This window comes from Microcaecilia unicolor, chromosome 8, assembly GCF_901765095.1.
Source record: "Microcaecilia unicolor chromosome 8, aMicUni1.1, whole genome shotgun sequence".
Lineage (NCBI taxonomy): Eukaryota > Metazoa > Chordata > Amphibia > Gymnophiona > Siphonopidae > Microcaecilia > Microcaecilia unicolor.
Genome location: NC_044038.1, coordinates 161,501,590 through 161,521,825, shown reverse-complemented (window position 1 = coordinate 161,521,825; position 20,236 = coordinate 161,501,590). Strand labels below are relative to the sequence as shown.

Sequence of the window (20,236 nt, the reverse complement as noted above, 5' to 3'; positions counted from 1 at the left end):
ATGCTAATTTACACCAGCCATTCGGTTTAAGTGCTCACACCTAAACTTGGGCATGAGAATGCCGGTATATGCTAATCTACTATATAATTTGTACCTCAACGTTCTATGGCTGACTGGCTGGCTTTGTAACATCCTGACGTAAACAAGCATCCAGCGTTCCCTACCCTCTCACTGTCCCGCCCTCGCGTAAAGATGAAATGACATCAGAGGAGGGCGGAACAGTGAGAGGGGAGGGAACGCTGGAGGCGAGCTGATGTCAGGATGTTACGAATGCAAGCAAGTAAAGGCAACGAAATGCAGGAGGGGACGGAGTGCGAGCCCAACCTGCCTGCAGGGAACGCTGGATGGGAGGGCAGGGCAGAGGAGAATCAATGGACATGGATGGGATTGGAGGAGAGGAGAGAATCGCGGGACACAGATGGGAGGGGAGGGCAGGGCAGAGGAGAATCGCTGGGGAGGGCAGAATCACGGGACATGGATGGGAGGGCAGGGCACAGGACAATCACTGGACATGGAGGGGAGGACAGAATTGTGGGACATTGAGGGGAGGGGAGGGCAGGGCAGAGGAGAATCTATGGACACGGATGGGATGGGATGGGATGGGATGGGAGGAGAGGAGAGAATCATGGGATATGGATGGGAGGGCAGGGCAGGGGAGAATTGCTGCACATGGAGGGGATGGGAGGCGAGGGGAGAATCGCGGGATGGGGAGGGGAGTATCACGGGACACGGATGGGAGGGCAGGGCACAGAACAATCGCTGGACATGGAGGGGATGGGAGGCAAGGGGAGAATTGCGGGACACGGATGGGAGGGCAGGGCAGGGCAGAGGAGAATCGCTTTACATGGAGGGGAGGTCAGATTCGCTGGACATGGAGGGGAGGACAGAATCCTGGGATATGGAGGGGAGGACAAGGCAGAGGAGAATTGCTGGACATGGAGGGGAGGCCAGAATCGCAGGACACGGAGGGGACAGCAGGGCAGAGGAGAATTGTTGCACAGAGGGGAGGTCAGAATCGTGGGACACGGAGGGGGAGGGGAGGGCAGGGTAGAGGAGAATCACTGGACATGGAGGGGAGGTCAGATTCGCTGGACATGGAGGGGAGGACAGAATCCTGGGATACGGAGGGGAGGACAAGGCAGAGGAGAATTGCTGGACATGGAGGGGAGGCCAGAATCGCAGGACACGGAGGGGACAGCAGGGCAGAGGAGAATTGTTGCACAGAGGGGAGGTCAGAATCGTGGGACACAGAGGGGAGGGGAGGGAAGAATTGCTGGACATGGAGGGGAGGGCAGGGGAGAGAGGAGAAATTGCTTCAACGAGATCCTTAAAAACATAATCGCCATTACAAGATAGCCTTGCTAGCGCCCGTTTCATTTTTTTGAGAAACAGGCCTTTTTTTTTACTAGTAATCTATAAAGGCAATTATGCATGTAATTGCCATTAAAAAATAGAGCTTAGCATCCAAAGTTTTGGCACCTAACGTTTAGCGCACGTTCTTGCATTTACCCCCGTGTGCAGTAAGACCAGAGCCTTTATTTTGTGCATTTTCCAGTGCCTGGGTTCAGACTATTGCTTACCTGAAATGGGTATTTGTAGCTGCACGGAATGCTGAGCTCACTTTTCACAATTTCAACGCACTTTATTCGGGACAGTTCGATGGAGCCTTTAAGACTTTTTTTTTTCTATGGATAAAAACAACTTTGTTAGTTTTACAGATCTTTAATACCATATACATCTGTATCTTCATCCCCTAAACTCTCTCATTCTTTCCTGGTAGAATATATACAGCTAGATTTTCCAGAGCTACAAAGCAGCAGTAATTAGATATTAACCCAGGATAGTTACTTCAGTCAACAGGTGCAGCCTTTAAGAAATCCATTTTTTTCTAGGAATATCAAGATCAATGCAACACTTATCCACCGCTATATTCCCTCATGGGTTCACTGTGATTTACAAGCAAGGTTTATAATACAAACATTTAAGACAAGAAATAATCACAAAATCCAAAACACAGGATTAACCCCGTCAAGTCAGATCATTAACAATTATCAAATAAAAATGTCTTCAATTTCTTGCGAAAAGATAAATAATTGGTTTCCAGTCTAACCAATGAAGATAGAGAATTCCAAAAGGAAACTGCAGCAAAACAAAATAATAAGCTAAAAATTCTCGAAAAGTGAACACCTCTTGAACCGGGGAGTTGAAAGATTAGCGCAGCACGTAGGTGAGAAGAATCACCAAAGGAAGAAGTGTTAAAGTAAGGGACCCTTTTACAAAGGTGCGGCAAGTCTGCTGCAGGCTTGCCGAACGCTAATTCGCAGCTACCGCAGAAGCCCGGCAGTAGTTCCCATCCCCCACTGTTTAAAAATAATTTTTTTATATTATTAGTGCTGGGGGCTTACCTGGCAGTAATCAGACAGCCCCGCGCACTGCCTGGTTACTGCTGGGTTAGCACAGGAGCCCTTAATGCTTTCTAAATAGGTGGTGGTTAGGGCTCCCCCAGGAAATGGTCACATGCCAAGTGTTTACCTTACTGCACAGTCATTTCCTTTTTTTTTTTTTTAAAGAATCCTTTTACCCGCTGTGGTAAAAGGGGGCATTGGCGCATGGTAAACCTGAGCGCTCATACCACTGCAGGGGTCCTTTTACCGCAGCTTGTTAAAAGGACCCCTACATAATAATTCATACTTTAAGATCATAAATCATTTGAAACAGTAGACAGATTTGAAAAGAATTCTTTTGCGAATTGGAAGTCAATGTAGCTTGGCCAGACATGACGAAACACTAACTTTTTGATCTTATAAACAAGACGAGCTGCGATATTCTGAATTAGTTGTAACTTGATCAGCAGCTTTGAAGATAAACCCTAATATATTTCCCATGTTCTTTTTATCCAAAGCGATAGAAAAAAATACATTTTGTTTTTTTCTTTTTTTCAATAGTGCACACTACTGAGAAATATGGCACACTATTGAGAATTAGGGAGCACTATTTTGAGCAACAGTGCGCACTACTGATGACACTGCCCCCAAAATGAAGTCTTGACCTGTATAAAATGAAAACTCCTGTAAATGAATTGGGAAACTAAGTGAAAATATTTGGCCTGGATACTCCTGGCTTTTTCTAGGATCAAGATGCACTAGTGAAATGCACCTGAAATGAATGTTGGGCCAGGCCAGTAGCTCAATGTCTGTACACAGTAGTAGGCCTGGGTTTGATTCAAGGATCAGATCTTTTGTTCCACTGGAGCTAAAGGATGCTGCAGAAGCAGCGAACACAGCCCTGGAGAGAGGAGAAAATTCCAGGCAGATCATTTCCAGGTCCCCGACTGCAGAAACGGAGCCTGGTATATGACCCCTAGCTGAGGACCTTATTGGAATGACTGGACTAGGTATGTTTAGAGGAGATATAATAATGGTGGTTGTAACTGTGCCAGATCGCAGTCCTAATTCTGACTGAGCTGGAAACCTAACAGTAGCAGGAAGAAACTGCTAGGTCAAAGAAAAGGAAAGAAATGAATGTCAGCTATGGATGGGACGTCTGAGTATGCACTGAATTTACTGTGCATGGAGAAATGTGTTTGGATGGCTCCTTTCCCTTTCCGGCTTCTCAGACAATAGTTGGCTTTGTGAGTCTTGCAAGATGCACAAAACCAAATGAACCACACAGTCAACTGAGATCTCATGCAGTCAAAGAGCCAGACCAGGAAGCCTCTTTCATTTAAAGGCACAGTACCTTTTAATAACATGCAAAAGCTAAGGCAATGCCATTACGTCATAATTAAAATTATAGCAGGATGCCCGCATCTTCCTGGAAAGTATACACAGATGAATATTCTGGAGTCTCAGTTCCTAATCTGACCTTGCCCTGTAGTGTAAGATAATGAAAATTGAGCCTTCTAGTGCTTCAACGGTCAGGGGGTGTCTCCTCCTGGTTTTGGAGGGAGGTGAAAGAGGTCCTGCTTCTGCTGCTCCAGGGTCTTCCTGTTCTTCCTCCACAGGATGCCCATGTAAGCAAAGAGAGATGTGGGAACCACATTGCAGGAAACACTCTTCTGTATGGCCAGCTAGGTTATGCAAAAGGGACAGCACGTGTCCCTAAGATGGCTAGGCTTAAATCGAAGAAGGAGCTGTGCTAAAAGAGAAGGCTGACTGGACTCCTGGAGGTCTGAGCTGAGGAACCTAGAGCTCAAGTACAGGGACCCAGCAGAGCAAAAAGATCCAAAACTGGAGTGTGATTCCTTCATTCAGGTGAGTGGTACCACGGAAGTGCATTCCTGCTCCAGCCTGAACACCCTGATAAAGACATTTCTGAAGTTTACTCTCTTGGGGTGGACAGTGCTTTTCTTATTGTGTATCTCTTCCTAGAAGATAAGAACTGAGAAGGAGGGTTTGGACTAAAGATTTTGAGTCCAAGGCACTCAGGGGGTCCTTTTACTAAGCTGCAGGAAAAGGGTCCTGTGGTAGCAGGGGGGGGGGGGTGTTTTTCCTGTGCGCCAGGGTCCTTTTTACCGCAGTGGGTAAAAAGCCCCCAAAATTGGCCACATGGTAAGATAACCTTTACTGCGTGGCCATGCAACGGGGAGAACTTATCGCCACCCACTGAGATGGCGGTAAGGGCTCCCGCGGTAACCTGGCAGTAACCGGGCCCGGCTATGTCTCTCGGCGGCCCTTGCGAGCAGTAAGCCCACGTTAGGCTTACCACCGCTTAGTAAAACACCCCCTTAGATCCTGACAATACTTAATCCAAGTACTGAGCATTGAACACTGCTGTGATGACAAGGATAATACCAAGATCCAGAGGAAAAGAAGAGCAGAGGCACCATGTCTAAATTGTTTACTGAATGTATTTATTGAAAAGACTTGTATACCATTATACCTTTAAGCTACAAGGCAGTTTACAAATAATACAAACCTAGACAAAATAAAAATAACCACTAACTATAGGCATTCTTAAAGAGCCAGGCTTTAAAGCAGATTCACCGATGAATTTAATTAAAGATTTTTCTGAACGTTTGCTTATTGCACTGTTTTCCTTTCCCCTATTTTTCCCTGTGCATTTGATTTGGGGTCACCAATAAATGTGTGTTATGTACAGATGCCTTGGGCATCCAAGAATCCTTTTCAGAGCTTTGTGACATCTGCTACTTCAGCTTAGACCTTAAGGGTTTTCCTCCCCAGATCCACCTAGACCCATTACTTTCAATGCACGGGTCACTGCTGCGCCTTTCTTCCTCTGTGTTTATGAATGCCCTTACCCCTTTAACGAGACGTGGCCTGCAAAATTACATCCCCTTTTCAAAATTATATATAAGATGTCATAGAGTCAATAATGTCATGCAGGATAAGTCAATGAGACAGTCTTGTTTTGCATTTTATTCATTATTTATTTACATGATACTTTATGCACTGCTCTAAGCTCTATAGGCTTTTTCATTCTTGGTTATGCTGCTTCTGCTGAAATATAAGCATGCAACAGACACATATGCACACCCCAACACAACAGCACAACACAATTTACTGCTCTCTGAAGGGGCATGCATTGCAGAGAGACATCATGGAAGTAACCAGTAGGGCATGAGGAAAGGCATTTCAAAGGTTTATACCTAGGTAAACTCCCCACTAAAAATTGCTCATCCCTTACCTGCAGTTAGCATGGGAACCTTTACCTAGCAGCAAAAAAAGGTGGGTCTGGGGTAGGGTTAACTGGGGAGACATCATGCTTGTGTGGGGATTCATTTTGGAAACTCTATGCTATTATCCATGGCTGCCAGCATTTTCAAAAAAAGGGACATATCATTCAGGCTTTCCCTTTGAAAATAAGTTTCCATAATTTGAAAATCTCCCCAATAACGGATGCACCCAGGCAGTTGAATCTTGAAAACAGGAAGATGTTTGAATATTGTTTTTCATGATGCATATGCTTACAGCCCAAAGTACATGCCACCCACCCTACCAACTGCTAGCTTTCCAAAGAGCATTAAATTGTGGCTTAACAATAATTTGCACAGTGGAAAGTTTACTGGAACAGGTCTAACATTCGTTATGTATGTCTATCCTACTTACTATTGCATTCTAACTGTAGGTACACTTTTTGCTCTGTTTCTCCATATTTACTACAGGGATCTTGACTAGCCCTAAGAATCTGTGCTTGTGAGAGAGGTTACCATGATTTACTGTATAAGAATGACTTGGCTGGACTTTGCTGGAAAGAATTAAGTGGTATAAGCTCTAATAAAGCTTGCTGAATGAAATGGCCAGTGAATAACTCTGCAGACTCTATATTCAAAAGCCTTCCTAATAAGTTAATTTGAGCAATCCTCAGTACTTCCCTGTGTAACAAGATCTAGGCTAAGAAATGTGGAGGGGCATTTTTGATATGACATCTATCTTTTGTTTTGAAAATAGTCATTTCCTAGATGTTTTCTGCTCAGTGTGTTTTTTTTTTGTGACCATTTTGGGGAAAAAATGTTCAAGAGAAAAACGTGTAAAAACAAAGCCATTGGGACATATAGAGGGCCACCATTGCTAGTAGACTGGCCACACAGATATCTTAGCAGAGCAGTGGGGCACCCTATAGGGGGTGCTGCAGTGGACTTCACATAGAAGGTCCCACTTACACATTTCACTGTTACCTCCTTATATTGTATGGTGAGCCCTCCAAAACCCACCAAAAACCTACTGTACCCAACTGTACACCACCAGAATAGTCCTTATGTCTGCAGGTGTTACCTATACGTGGGCACAGTAGTTTTTTGATGGGTTTTGGAGGGCTCACAGTTAGAGTGGGATATGAGCATGGGTTCCCCTCTCTACACTGCAATGCACCAACCACTCCAGGGACCTGCTTGCTGTTGTAATAGGCCTGGCCATAATATCTGAAGCTGTCATACAGGATGTTATTTACTGTTTCTTTCACATCTTTGGGGGTGGGGGAAGTCAGTGACTACTGATGGAGTAAGAGGAAGAGGGTCATGCTTTAATCCCTCCAGTGGTCATCTGGTCATTTGTGACTTAGTCACGACTGAAACAGATCTAGCCCAAAACGTCTGTCTTTTAGCCCCGGATGTTTTTGCTTTGTTCCATTGTGGCAGAAAAACATCCAAGTTCTGGGAACTCCGAGATACTGCCTCCAACATCCCCTCCTTGGGAACTCCGGGATCCTGCCTCCAACACCCCCTCCCTTGTGATATGGACACACTGCAGATGAACTGCATAGAAAAATATCTTTAAATGGGTTTCGAAAATAGGATGTTGTGGGAACCCCCCCCCCCCCCCCCACATCAAAATGCATTTTTTTGTGCTGCATTTTGTACATTTTTCTGTTTCAAAAATGAGCCCCACGGTCTCATGGCAGCCCTCTAAGAAGGTTTATCCATCAAGAATTACAATACCTTTCTCTGCATACAACAACAATAATGACTAATTTATCCAATACTAAATCAGGAAATTTTGGACAACACTATCCTGCTTATAATTGAACGAGAAAAACGCCCAAGTTCTGACCTAAATCGGGAGATGGACGTTTATCTCACAAAAACGAATAACGCGGTATAATCGACAGCCGAACTTGGACGTTTTCAACTGCACTCCATCGCGGAAGCGTACAAAGTTGACGGGGGCGTATCGGAGGCGTGGTGAAGGCGGGACTGGGGCATGGTTATCACCCGAACAGAGATGGGCGCCTTTCGCCGATAATGGAAAAAAGTATGCGTTTGTAGCTAGTATTTAGGGCACTTTTCCTGGACCCTGTTTTTTCACGAATAAGGCCCCAAAAAGTGCCCTAAATGACCAGATTACCACCAGAGGGAATCGGGGATGACCTCCCCTGACTCCCCCAGTGGTCACTAACCCCCTCCCACCACAACAAATGATGTTTCACAACTTTTTATTTTCACCATCAAATGTCATACCCACCTCCCTGGCAGCAGTATGCAGGTCCCTGGAGCAGTTGTTAGGGGGTGCAGTGGACTTCAGGCAGGTGGACCCAGGCCCATCCCCCCCCACCTGTTACAATTGTGCTGCTTAATGCTTAGTCGTCCAACCCCCCCAAACCCACTGTACCCACATGTAGGTGCCCCCCTTCACCCCTTAGGGCTATAGTAATGGTGTAGACTTGTGGGCAGTGGGTTTTGAGGGGGATTTGGGGGGCTCAACACACAAGGGAAGGGTGCTATGCACCTGGGAGCTCTTTTACCTTTTTTTTGTTTTTGTAAAAGTGCCCCCTAGGGTGCCCGGTTGGTGTCCTGGCATGTGAGGGGGACCAGTGCACTACGAATCCTGGCCCCTCCCACGAACAAATGCCTTGGATTTATTCGTTTTTGAGCTGGGCGCTTTCATTTTCCATTATCGCTGAAAAACAAAAACGCCCAGCTCACAAATTGTCGAATAAAACATGGACGTCTATTTTTTTCGAAAATACGGGTCGGTCTGCCCCTTCACGGACCCTTTCTTGGAGATATGCCCCCCCATGACATTTATTGAAACGCAGCATCATAAAAATGAGAACAAAAAAACTAGGGCTATAAACAGTACAAGATACAGGGCTTTTTTTAAGGGGGTACTTGGGGGTACTGAGTACCGGCACCTTTTCCATTGTCTGCTAAAACTGAACCATGGTCCCCAAGTTTTAATGAAAGAGCTCAGGCCTTACACACCAATTCTGCCCTGTCATAGATTCTGTGACTGATTGCAGGGGGCCTGGCTATTGTGGGGTGGGTCCCTCAATGATCACCCCACACCTGAAGGGTGGCCTGGCATTTGAGTACCAGCACCTTTTTTGCTAGAAAAAACACACTGACAAGATATAAAGCAGAAGGCAAAAGAAGAGAGATACAGACATTGCGGATGGGAACATTTAGCATAAGCACCTTAAATGTTTTTCTGAACTCAGTAGTGGCTAGGTTTACTAAGCGGCACTATGGGCACGTTAGTGTTTTTAATGCGAGTAAATGGTTTATGCTCATTAAATGCTAACACACCCATAGAAATGTATAGGTGCATTAGAGTTTAAAGTGCCTTAAATTTACAGGTGTGTTAAAAACGCTAACGCACCTTAGTAAACCTACCCCTGGGTTAGTTACACAACAGCATGAAGAATACTCTAGAAATATCCCATCAATTGTCTCATTAATCTATGCAGCTTATAATGATGATTTAAGTGAAATATTTTCTTATATACAAAATCCCTTCTTTTAAAGAAATTAGAACTACATTCAGCACAGGTAGAAGAGCAGAAAAACACTATCAGAATATCTGGAGTGAAGGAACACCAACCAGTTAGGCTGAGAAAAGTACATTTCATTCTAATTGGCTAATTAATATTATGTGTTTAATAATGTCTACTTAGATATCTGATCTAGTATCTGCATGAAAAGAAAGTGTGTTTCCTTGATGGTACTGGGCCTTTTGGTTAAGAGCAAATGGAGAGTCAACTATGGACCAAGGCCAGTCGCCTCTTTACCTTTAGGCTGAAGTTGGGGGAGGGGCTTAATGCCCCGTCATTCAACCCCATTTGGGATATGAAAAAGTTATGACCATAGACAATATAGGAAGATTTCATTTCCTTTCACAGAAAAGGAACCACATCTTTGGAGATCCAGCAGTCGTTTGCACTTCAGTGACAAAGACTTAACGAAAATGTCATACGTACCCCATGGCGATGCTCAAAGTAGCTCAGACTTGTTTCAGTCAGGACAAATAGGCGGACTTTGAAATTTGAGGGTGAGGTCCGTCGCTTCTGCTGGGACTTCTTGATCATCTGTTGCTCCAGGATGATGGAATTGTTCATTTTGGAGAATGATACCCAGCTCTGCTGGGACCCTTCGTGCGACATATGAGTTCACTGACAGGCAACTGGAACAGAGGCAGCTAGTTTTCTGATAGTGTAAGGTGGGGACAGAGGAGTTGGGGCTGGAGATTCAGAGGCAGCGTAGGTGCTGCTCAGACGACACTTATCTCTTCATCAGTAATACAGGCAGTGACATAAAACCTTCTCATCAATGTCAAACCCATAACCACATCCTTTAAAGAGTCACTGCTTTACTAGTATGCTTGCATATAACACCTCCCTCCAGGCATATGAAAACTTTAAGGGGCTCATTTTCAAAGCACTTAAGACTTACAAAGTTACTATGAGGCATATATTCAAAGCACTTAGTCTTACAAAGTTATGGAACTTTGTAAGTCTAAGTGCTTTGAAAATACACCCCTATGTGTTCAAGCTTAATGCATTCACTTGAGACTGACAGGTATCAGCACTGAGGGACATCAAGTAATGTAATGACTAATCCAAGTTAAACCATCTAGTTTGAACATAGTAACATAGTAGATGACGGCAGAAAAAAGATCTGCATGGTCCATCTAGTCTGCCCAACAAGATAAACTCATATGTGCTACTTACCTTGATTTGTATCTGCCATTATCAGGACACAGACCGTAGAAGTCTTGCCCAGAACTAGCCCCACCACCCAAACACCAGCCCCGCCTCCCAATCTCAGCTAAGCTTCTGAGGATCCATTCCTTCTGCACAGGATTCCTTTGTGTTTATCCCACGCATGCTTGAATTCCGTTACCGTTTTCATCTCCACCACCTCCCGCGGGAGGGCATTCCAAGTATCTACCACTCTCTCCGTGAAAAAATACTTCCTGACATTTTTCTTGAGTCTGCCCCCCTTCACTCTCATATCATGTCCTCTCGTTCTACCGCCCTCCCATCTCCGGAAAAGGTTCGTTTGCAGATTAATACCTTTCAAATATTTGAACCTCTGTATCATATCACCCCGGTTTCTCCTTTCCTCCAGGGTATACATGTTCAGGTCCGCTAGTCTCTTCTTATATGTCTTGTAACGCAAATCCCAAACCATTCTCGTAGCTTTTCTTTGCACCGCATCCATTTTTTTTACATCCTTAGCAAGGTATGGCCTCCAGAACTGAACACAATACTCCAGGTGGGGCCTCACCAACGACTTATACAGGGGCATCAACACCTCTTTTCTTCTGCTGGTCACACCTCTCTCTATACAGCCTAGCAACCTTCTGGCTACGGCCACCGCCTTGTCACACTGTTTCGTCGCCTTCAGATCCTCAGATACTATCACCCCAAGATGCCTCTCCCCGTCCGTAACTATCAGACTCTCCCCGCCTAACACATATTTCTCCCGTGGATTTCTACTCCCTAAGTGCATCACTTTGCATTTCTTCGCATTGAATTTTAATTGCCAAACCTTAGACCATTCTTCTAGTTTCCGCAGATCCTTTTTCATGTTTTCCACTCCCTCCCCGGTGTCCACTCTGTTACAAATCTTAGTATCGTCCGCAAAAAGGCAAACTTTACCTTCTAACCCTTCAGCAATGTCACTCACAAATATATTGAACAGAATTGGTCCCAGCACCGATCCCTGAGGCACTCCACTACTCACCTTCCCCTCCTCCGAGCGAATTCCATTCACCACCACCCTCTGGTTTCTGTCCGTCAACCAGTTCCTAATCCAGTTCACCACTTCGGGTCCTATCTTCAGCCTGTCCAGTTTATTCAAGCGCCTCCTGTGGGGAACCATGTCAAAAGCTTTGCTGAAATCTAAGTAGATTACGTCCATAGCACATCCTTGATTCAATTCTCCAGTCACCCAGTCAAAGAATTCAATGAGATTCATTTGACACGATTTCCCTTTGGTAAAACCATGTTGTTTTGGATCTTGCAACTTATTGGCTTCTAGGAAATTCACTATCCTGTCCTTTAGCATCGCTTCCATTACTTTTCCAATAACCGAAGTGAGGCTTACCGGCCAGTAGTTTCCAGCTTCTTCCCTATCACCACTTTTGTGAAGAGGGACCACCTCCGCCGTTCTCCAATCGCACGGAACCTCTCCCGTCTCCAAGGATTTATTAAACAAATCTTTAAGAGGACCAGCCAGAACCTCTCTGAGCTCCCTCAATATCCTGGGGTAGATCCCGTCCGGTCCCATGGCTTTGTCCACCTTTAGGTTTCCTAGTTGTTCATACACACTCTCTTCCGTGAACGGTGCTAAATCCACTCCACTCTCACATGTACTTTTGTCAGTCCATCTCAGTCCTTCTCCAGGATTTTCTTCTGTGAAAACAGAACAAAAGTATCTATTTAGCAAATTTGCCTTTTCTTCATCATTTTCTACATAATGGTTCGCAGCATCTTTCAGTCTCACAATTCCCTTTTTAGTCATTTTCCTTTCACTAATATACCTGAAGAAAGTTTTGTCACCCCTCCTTACCTTTCTAGCCATTTGTTCTTCCGCACGCGCTCTAGTTTGAAAACATCAAACAAAGAGGTTGTTAGTTAGGTAATGAAGAGAAGACAAAAGGAAAGCATGAAGATGTGGAAGTTTAACATTCTATTAAAACTATGACCTCTCCTTTCTTAATAAATTAAAAGTGCCCATGGACTCTTGCTTACCTAGTTTGCATATTTGTCATGACTAAGTACAGACTGTCTTCTATGTGTATCTGTACAATGCTGCATATATCTAGTAATGCCACAGAAATTAGTAGTCATACTGGTAGTGGTACTAAAAGCATCATCTTGGGCATTAATATGTGTAGTGTTACCATCTAGGTTGCTGACCCAAAGAAATTTTAGAAGAATATACAAGTGCTCTGTTGAGGAGATAAGGAGGGCAAAAAAGGACTTTGAGAAGAAATTAGCGTTGGAAGCAAAAATACATAGTAAAAATTTTTTTAGATACATTAAAAGCAGGAAACCGGCCAAAGAGTCGGTTGGGCCGCTGGACGAAAATGGTGTTAAAGGGGCGATCAAGGAGGACAAAGCCGTAGCGGAGAAATTAAATGAATTCTTTGCTTCGGTCTTCACCGAGGAGGATTTGGGGGGGACACCGGTGCCGGAAAGAATATTTGAAGCGGGGGAGTCGGAGAAACTAAACAAATTCTCTGTAACCTTGGAGGATGTAATGGGTCAGTTCAGCAAGCTGAAGAGTAGTAAATCACCGGGACCTGATGGTATTCATCCCAGAGTATTAATAGAACTAAAAAATGAACTTGCGGAGCTACTGTTAGAAATATGCAATCTGTCCCTAAAAACGAGTGTAGTACCGGAAGACTGGAGGGTAGCCAATGTTACTCCGATTTTTAAGAAGGGTTCCAGAGGAGATCCGGGAAATTATAGACCGGTGAGTCTGACGTCGGTGCCGGGCAAGATGGTGGAGGCTATTATTAAGAATAAAATTGCAGAGCATATACAAAAACATGGACTGATGAGACAAAGTCAGCACGGATTTAGTGAAGGGAAGTCTTGCCTCACCAATCTAATGCATTTTTTTGAGGGGGTAAGCAAACATGTGGACAATGGGGAGCCGGTTGATATTGTATATCTGGATTTTCAGAAGGCGTTTGACAAAGTGCCGCACGAAAGACTCCTGAAGAAATTGCAGAGTCATGGAATCGGAGGTAGGGTATTATTATGGATTAAGAACTGGTTGAAAGATAGGAAGCAGAGAGTAGGATTGCGTGGCCAGTATTCTCAGTGGAGGAGGGTAGTTAGTGGGGTCCCGCAGGGGTCTGTGCTGGGTCCGTTGCTTTTTAATGTATTTATAAATGACCTAGAGATGGGAATAACTAGTGAGGTAATTAAATTCGCCGATGACACAAAATTATTCAGGGTCGTCAAGTCGCAGGAGGAATGTGAACGATTACAGGAGGACCTTACGAGACTGGGAGAATGGGCGTGCAAGTGGCAGATGAAGTTCAATGTTGACAAGTGCAAAGTGATGCATGTGGGTAAGAGGAACCCGAATTATAGCTACGTCTTGCAAGGTTCCGCGTTAGGAGTTACGGATCAAGAAAGGGATCTGGGTGTCGTCGTCGATGATACGCTGAAACCTTCTGCTCAGTGTGCTGCTGCGGCTAGGAAAGCAAATAGAATGTTGGGTGTTATTAGGAAGGGTATGGAGTCCAGGTGTGCGGATGTTATAATGCCGTTGTATCGCTCCATGGTGCGACCGCACCTGGAGTATTGTGTTCAGTACTGGTCTCCGTATCTCAAAAAAGATATAGTAGAATTGGAAAAGGTACAGCGAAGGGCGACGAAAATGATAGTGGGGATGGGACGACTTTCCTATGAAGAGAGGCTGAGAAGGCTAGGGCTTTTCAGCTTGGAGAAGAGACGGCTGAGGGGAGATATGATAGAAGTGTATAAAATAATGAGTGGAATGGATCGGGTGGATGTGAAGCGACTGTTCACGCTATCCAAAAATACTAGGACTAGAGGGCATGAGTTGAAGCTACAGTGTGGTAAATTTAAAACGAATCGGAGAAAATTTTTCTTCACCCAACGTGTAATTAGACTCTGGAATTCGTTGCCGGAGAACGTGGTACGGGCGGTAGCTTGACGGAGTTTAAAAAGGGGTTAGATAGATTCCTAAAGGACAAGTCCATAGACCGCTATTAAATGGACTTGGAAAAATTCCGCATTTTTAGGTATAACTTGTCTGGAATGTTTTTACGTTTGGGGAGCGTGCCAGGTGCCCTTGACCTGGATTGGCCACTGTCGGTGACAGGATGCTGGGCTAGATGGACCTTTGGTCTTTCCCAGTATGGCACTACTTATGTACTTATGTACTTCCTTACATTCATACAAATATTGTAGGTCAGGAGTCCTCAAATCCAGCCCTTGAGATCCACAATCCAGCCTGGTTCTCCACAATGAATATGTATGAGATCTATTTGCATTCACTGCTTCCATTGAATGCAAATAGATCTTATATATATATGTATTCATTGTAGAATTCCTGAAAACCAGGACAAGTTGTGGACTTCAAGGATTAGATTTGTGGACCCCTTGCTGTAAGAGATACTTTTTATGTGTATATTTTATTTTCCATCATCCATGTTATATCTAGGGCTTCTATTCTTACATGTTTAAAATTGGAAATTAAGGTGTTTATTTTCTAGTTAATTAGGGGTGCATTACAGATGCATAAATTGATGTTTTGGCGTCCTCATAGCACAGATGCCATTGCTGGCTTCCTTTTCCAGCGGAATGAAATACACAGATTTTGTGTCCCTCAGGAGTCACCAGTGTGAAAAAGGCATAAAAGTAGAATGGAAGGATGAGTTAATACTATGAGAAGTGGGGTTTTTACAATAAAAAACTATTTTAGGGCCCCTTTTACAAGGCGCACTAGTACCAGTAAGAGGCCAACTGTGGTTCATGCACTAGCTGTGTTGGAAGTTTGTGATCTGCATTCCATGTAGTTTAGTAGACCTTTATTAGGGTAAGGTTATGTATAACCACATATAAAGAAGTTTTTAAGATTTAATTAATTTAGATGAGAGGGGGAGGAGGGGAAAATATAAAATATGATGACTGTATCTCAGATTAAGTTTGAAGGTTTCTTATTGGAGAAATTATACAGAAATGCACACTGACATGTAATGGAGAATTTCTGCTTTATGACTGTCATCAATAAAAAAGTTAAACCCTTACAAGGCGCACTAGTGTTTAAATACTAAGGTGACCATTATATTCCTATGGGCGTCTTAGTATTTAGGGGGAGATTCTATATATGGCGCCTAAAACAAGATCAGTACAGAAATCAATGCCAAGTGTATTCTATAAGTGGCGCAGTATATAGAATACGCTTAGTTGATTCTCAGCGCCTAAACTATGTGCCTCCATTTACACCAATGAAAACATGGCGTAAATCCCAGCGCGTAGATTTAGGCGCACTGGGCTGTATTCTATAACTACGCGTATGAATTTCAGAACGCCCATGAAACACCCACTTCCCCATCTATAACCGTGCCCCTTTTTGCCTGCGCATTAGAAGTTAGGCGCACTGTATTATAGAAAATGCTTAGCAAGTTGTGCATGTAAATTCTAATTATTGCCAATTAGAGCTCATTATTGTTTATTAAGAGCTGTTATCAATGCTGATTAGCTTGTTAAGCCAATTAAGTTACGCACGTTGTTATAGAATATGCTTGGATTTCAGCACAGATCTCTAGGCGTGCTATAAAACACTAGTGCACCTTTGTAAAAAAAAAAAAAAAAAACTTACTTTTTAGCACCAGAGGTTTTCATTGATATTTATTGAATACAACCTAAAATCAGAAGACAAGAGCTATAAAATTGCAGCAGAAGGCCTGGTTTGAATTCTCACTATAATCTATTGTTTGTATGTGTGTGTTTGAAATCATTATTTTTTCTTACATTGGCTACATGAAATTTGACTATGGCTAGACCTAGCTCCAGGATTTTAATTTTAAGGATCAGAGGGAATAGGGCCAAATCGAAAACCAAGAACAGCATGGTAAAATTGGATTTATTGGTATAGCTTCTTGTATAAAATCCCTACATAGTAGTATATTTGACACTTGGCACAAGTGGAGGAGTAGCCTAGTGGTTAGGGTGGTGGACTTTGGTCCTGGGGAACTGAGTTCAATTCCCACTTCAGGCACAGGCAGCTCCTTGTGACCCTGGACAAGTCACTTAACCCTCCATTGCCCCATGTAAGCCACATTGAGCCTGGCATGAGTGGGAAAGCACAGGGTACAAATGCAACCAATAACAAGAATTAGATTTTGAATTAGCAGAACTTAAAAACATTCATGTTTTGATATGTTATTATCTGATTACAGTAGAAATTTAGAATAGTTCAAAAATGTGCTTAAAAAAATTAATTGGTGCATGACTGCTAGTGAAGGTTTTTTTTTTATTATTTTAATCTGCTCCATGGATAAATGGATCCATTAATATAACCAGTTTCATCTCTTTTAAATGTATCTTATTTAATTTTTTTAAGCACATTTTTGAACTAAAACTAAATAAAGACTTCAGTAAGGATCCTTCAACAAATGAAGGAAGAACGGAAATAGTTAGATCAAAAAAGTGAATAAGTGATTTTGATGGATCTTTTGATCATTCTGCATCTTTTTATACTTCTCCTATATCTTGAGAATGAATCCTGAGTAATGTTTTAATGGAACAATTTGGGAAAGGGAGTTTGGACAGGAAGACCACAACAGACAATCTTTTTTTTTTTTTTTTGGATTAAAGAGCGGGGACAAGGAATGAAGAGAGGAAGAGTCAGAGGGAGGAGCATATGCAGTAAACCTTCTTTGCTGTGACCCATGGAGGGGCATTTTAAATATAACGTCTAAGTCCGACTTGGGATGTTTTGCATAAAACGTCCAAAATCCTAATAGGAAAGAAGGTCATTTTCGAAAAAAGAAAAATGTCTATCTTTTTTCAAAAATACTGTTTCAAACAAGGTTTTATGCTTTGGATGTTTTGGTTTTTATGGTCCATTTTCGATAAACAACCAAATAAGTGCAAAATGTAGAGATTTGTGCCACTGGGATGTAGGAGGGGCCAACATTTTTAGTAGACTACTTCCCCAGACATCCCAGGAGAGCAACGAGGCACCCTACAGGGCACTTCTATGCACGTCATAAAAATGTTCCCAGGTGCACATCTCTTGTCCCCTGAGCCCTCCAAAGCCCACTCAAAACCTACTGCCCCCCACTGTACATTACTACAACAGCTCTTATGGGTGAAGGGGGCACATATATGTTGGTACAGTAGGAATTTGGTGACTTTGGGAGGGGTCACAGTTTCCACCACAAGTGTGACAGGTAGAGGGAGATAGGGACCTGGGTCCCCCACTCCATACTGCACTGCACTGACCACTACACTACTCCAGGGACCTTCATGCTGCTCTAATAGACCAGACTTTAATATCAGAGGCTGTCATACAGGCCGATAAGTCATATTTTTATTCACATTTTTGGGGGGTGGAAGAGAGTGACCACTGGGGGGGGAGGGGTATCACTCCTGATTTCCTCCAGTGGTCATCTGGTCATTTAGGGCATAGTTTTGTGCCTTATTCACTCTGAATACAGGTCTAGACCAAAACATCTTTAGTCCTGGACGTTTTGGTTTTGTTCCATTATGGCTGCAAAACAACCAAGCCTTAGGTACACCCTAATCCCGCCTTCTAAAGCCAACATGCCCCCTTTTGATTTGGATGCATTGCAAACGAATTGCATAGATAAATGTCTGCAAAACAGGTTTCAAAATACTGATTTGGACATTTCAAGAAGAAAAATATCCGAATGGGGCTTTATGACACTTTTCGGATGTTTTTCTCTTTTGAAAATGAGCCCCTGTGACGCTCCTATGGAATCTGTTACATCGGAGCCCTAGAAATAAGGATTCTGTATAGGATGCAGTTTATTGTCATAACTGTTTTGCTTATTTCTTTAAATGTAACTCACTGATCACTAACTACTTGGAAAATGCCTGTTCATTATTGGTAATATTCCTTAAGCAGCTCCTTATGACCCTGGGCAAATCCCTTAACCCTCAAATGCCCCAGATACAAGTAAATAAATCAATAATCTTGTAAACCCACTAGGGACAGAGAAAGCAGCTGTGTGTATAATAGTAAACCATTTGGATTGTATCACAGAAAGGTGATATATCAAATCCTTTCTCCTTTCCCTAAATATTTATGTAGCTTGATTTTTCATGACTGATTTAAAAGATGCTCCAAGCATAGTACAATATAAAAATGTAACATGTAGATATTGAAAAATCTTTGGTAATGTCTGTGTGCATTACTTCTACTCAGCTTGCATGTTCAGCCCTTTCTGCACCTGTAAAATCAATTTTTGCTTTCCTACCTCTTCTCCAGAGAGAACTGCACCTTTTGCCTTTGAAAACAGAGCATTTTGGGATAGGGTTATTTCCAGGGGATTTACAAGACCTCAGTAGGTTGATTGCGAAAATCTCCCCACCCTCACATCCTGCCTGACAGACACTGCAGTTGCAAAGGTGTTAAGAGTAAGATGCTAAATTTAGCTACTGGTTTAAAAGATTTTTCTTTGAAAAGCAGGAAAGACAAAGCAAACATTTGCTGGAACATGACCACTGCTTAATCCAAAAATCAAATGTAACTCTTTGATATGAGGAGGAAACGAGTAGCTTTTATGTAAGCTGTAGATACAGCTTCATTACTCTAGGTATTACTTACAAGTCAGGCAGAGGACCCTCCGAAGAGGTAGGCTCAATGAGACGAAATATATTCCTAAACTTATTTGAAAATTACAAGAAATCTGAATTAAGAGAGATGGGTGAAATTACATTTCATTTAGTGTTATTCAGGTATACTTGCATTTCTATTATCTATCATCTGGGGTTCATGGGCCAAGTTTCTTAATTGCCCACAGTACATGAGGAATATCTCTTGGTAAATCAACAACCTTAAGGAATCTGCATAGTATGGTCTCATGTTTTTTAATTTTTATTTTATTAATAACAATTTAATTTTATAAGCACTAAAATAACTTGCCAGAAATATAGAGAAAATAACACACAAGAATTATTTCAATCAGGTAATTCTATACTCTTCTTAAACCACAAAATAGGGAGAGTGAAACAAGACAAGGAGATCAATTAAACAACAGTAAACAAAGAAAACGTGGTATTAACCTGATTATACCCAGTTATTATTTATCTGAATCATTATTCCACATTGATCGTCTGGTTGGCTTCTTCAAACCCAAAACGGTGTATAGTCAATTTATTTTGTTGGAAACATACTTATTGTCCAATATTAGTGGAAATAATACAACTGATTTCATTTTTTTCTCTTTTAAAACCAGAAATTATTTAACAATACAAACATTTGAGTCTCTAATCCAATTCCCACTGATTAAGGTAATCCCAGTTTCACAGGCTTCACTCCTTTTGAATTAATATACTAAGAGGAATCATTTCAGAGGAAAAAACTTTAGAAGTCATACCCGGAACTCTAGGAAAACAACAATCTCGATATTAATCATCTGTAATAATATTCATTTTGCAGACAGAAACACAAAAGGCAAAGATCAGCCACAGAAATAGCAAACCAAAAGAAAAAAAAAAGCAGATCAAAAAAGACAAAAAAATGGAACAGGAGGGTAACAGAAGAAGTGGTTTATTACAAGTTACCCGACGTGGCCACGTTTTGCCCTCAGGCTGCGTCAGGGGTAAAAAAAACTACAAAATAAAAATACATAATGAATAAAACATAAACATCACATTGTATATTTTATAAACATATCTAAAACCACAATCAAATCATATAAGATAAAAACAGATCAAATCTAAAAACATAATACAATAAAATGTAATATCAAATCAATATCAGTTAAAAACATTCAGATTAAATATGCATGCAATAAAATAATTTTAATACAAG

The 20,236-nt window shown here is 42.4% G+C and overlaps 1 protein-coding gene across 1 annotated transcript in view; it reads right to left on the bottom strand.

Annotated features, from left to right (window-relative positions):
- The window catches only part of ITK (IL2 inducible T cell kinase), a 55,112-nt gene extending 45,320 nt beyond the window's left edge, over positions 1 to 9,792 (bottom strand). Inside the window, exons 1-2 of the mRNA XM_030211747.1 lie at positions 9,655 to 9,792; positions 1,581 to 1,685 (exon numbers count right to left, since the gene is read on the bottom strand). Coding sequence (XP_030067607.1) covers positions 1,581 to 1,685; positions 9,655 to 9,792 — 243 coding nt within the window. The remainder of the gene's footprint in view (positions 1 to 1,580; positions 1,686 to 9,654) is intronic.
- Positions 9,793 to 20,236: the final 10,444 nt, after the last annotated feature.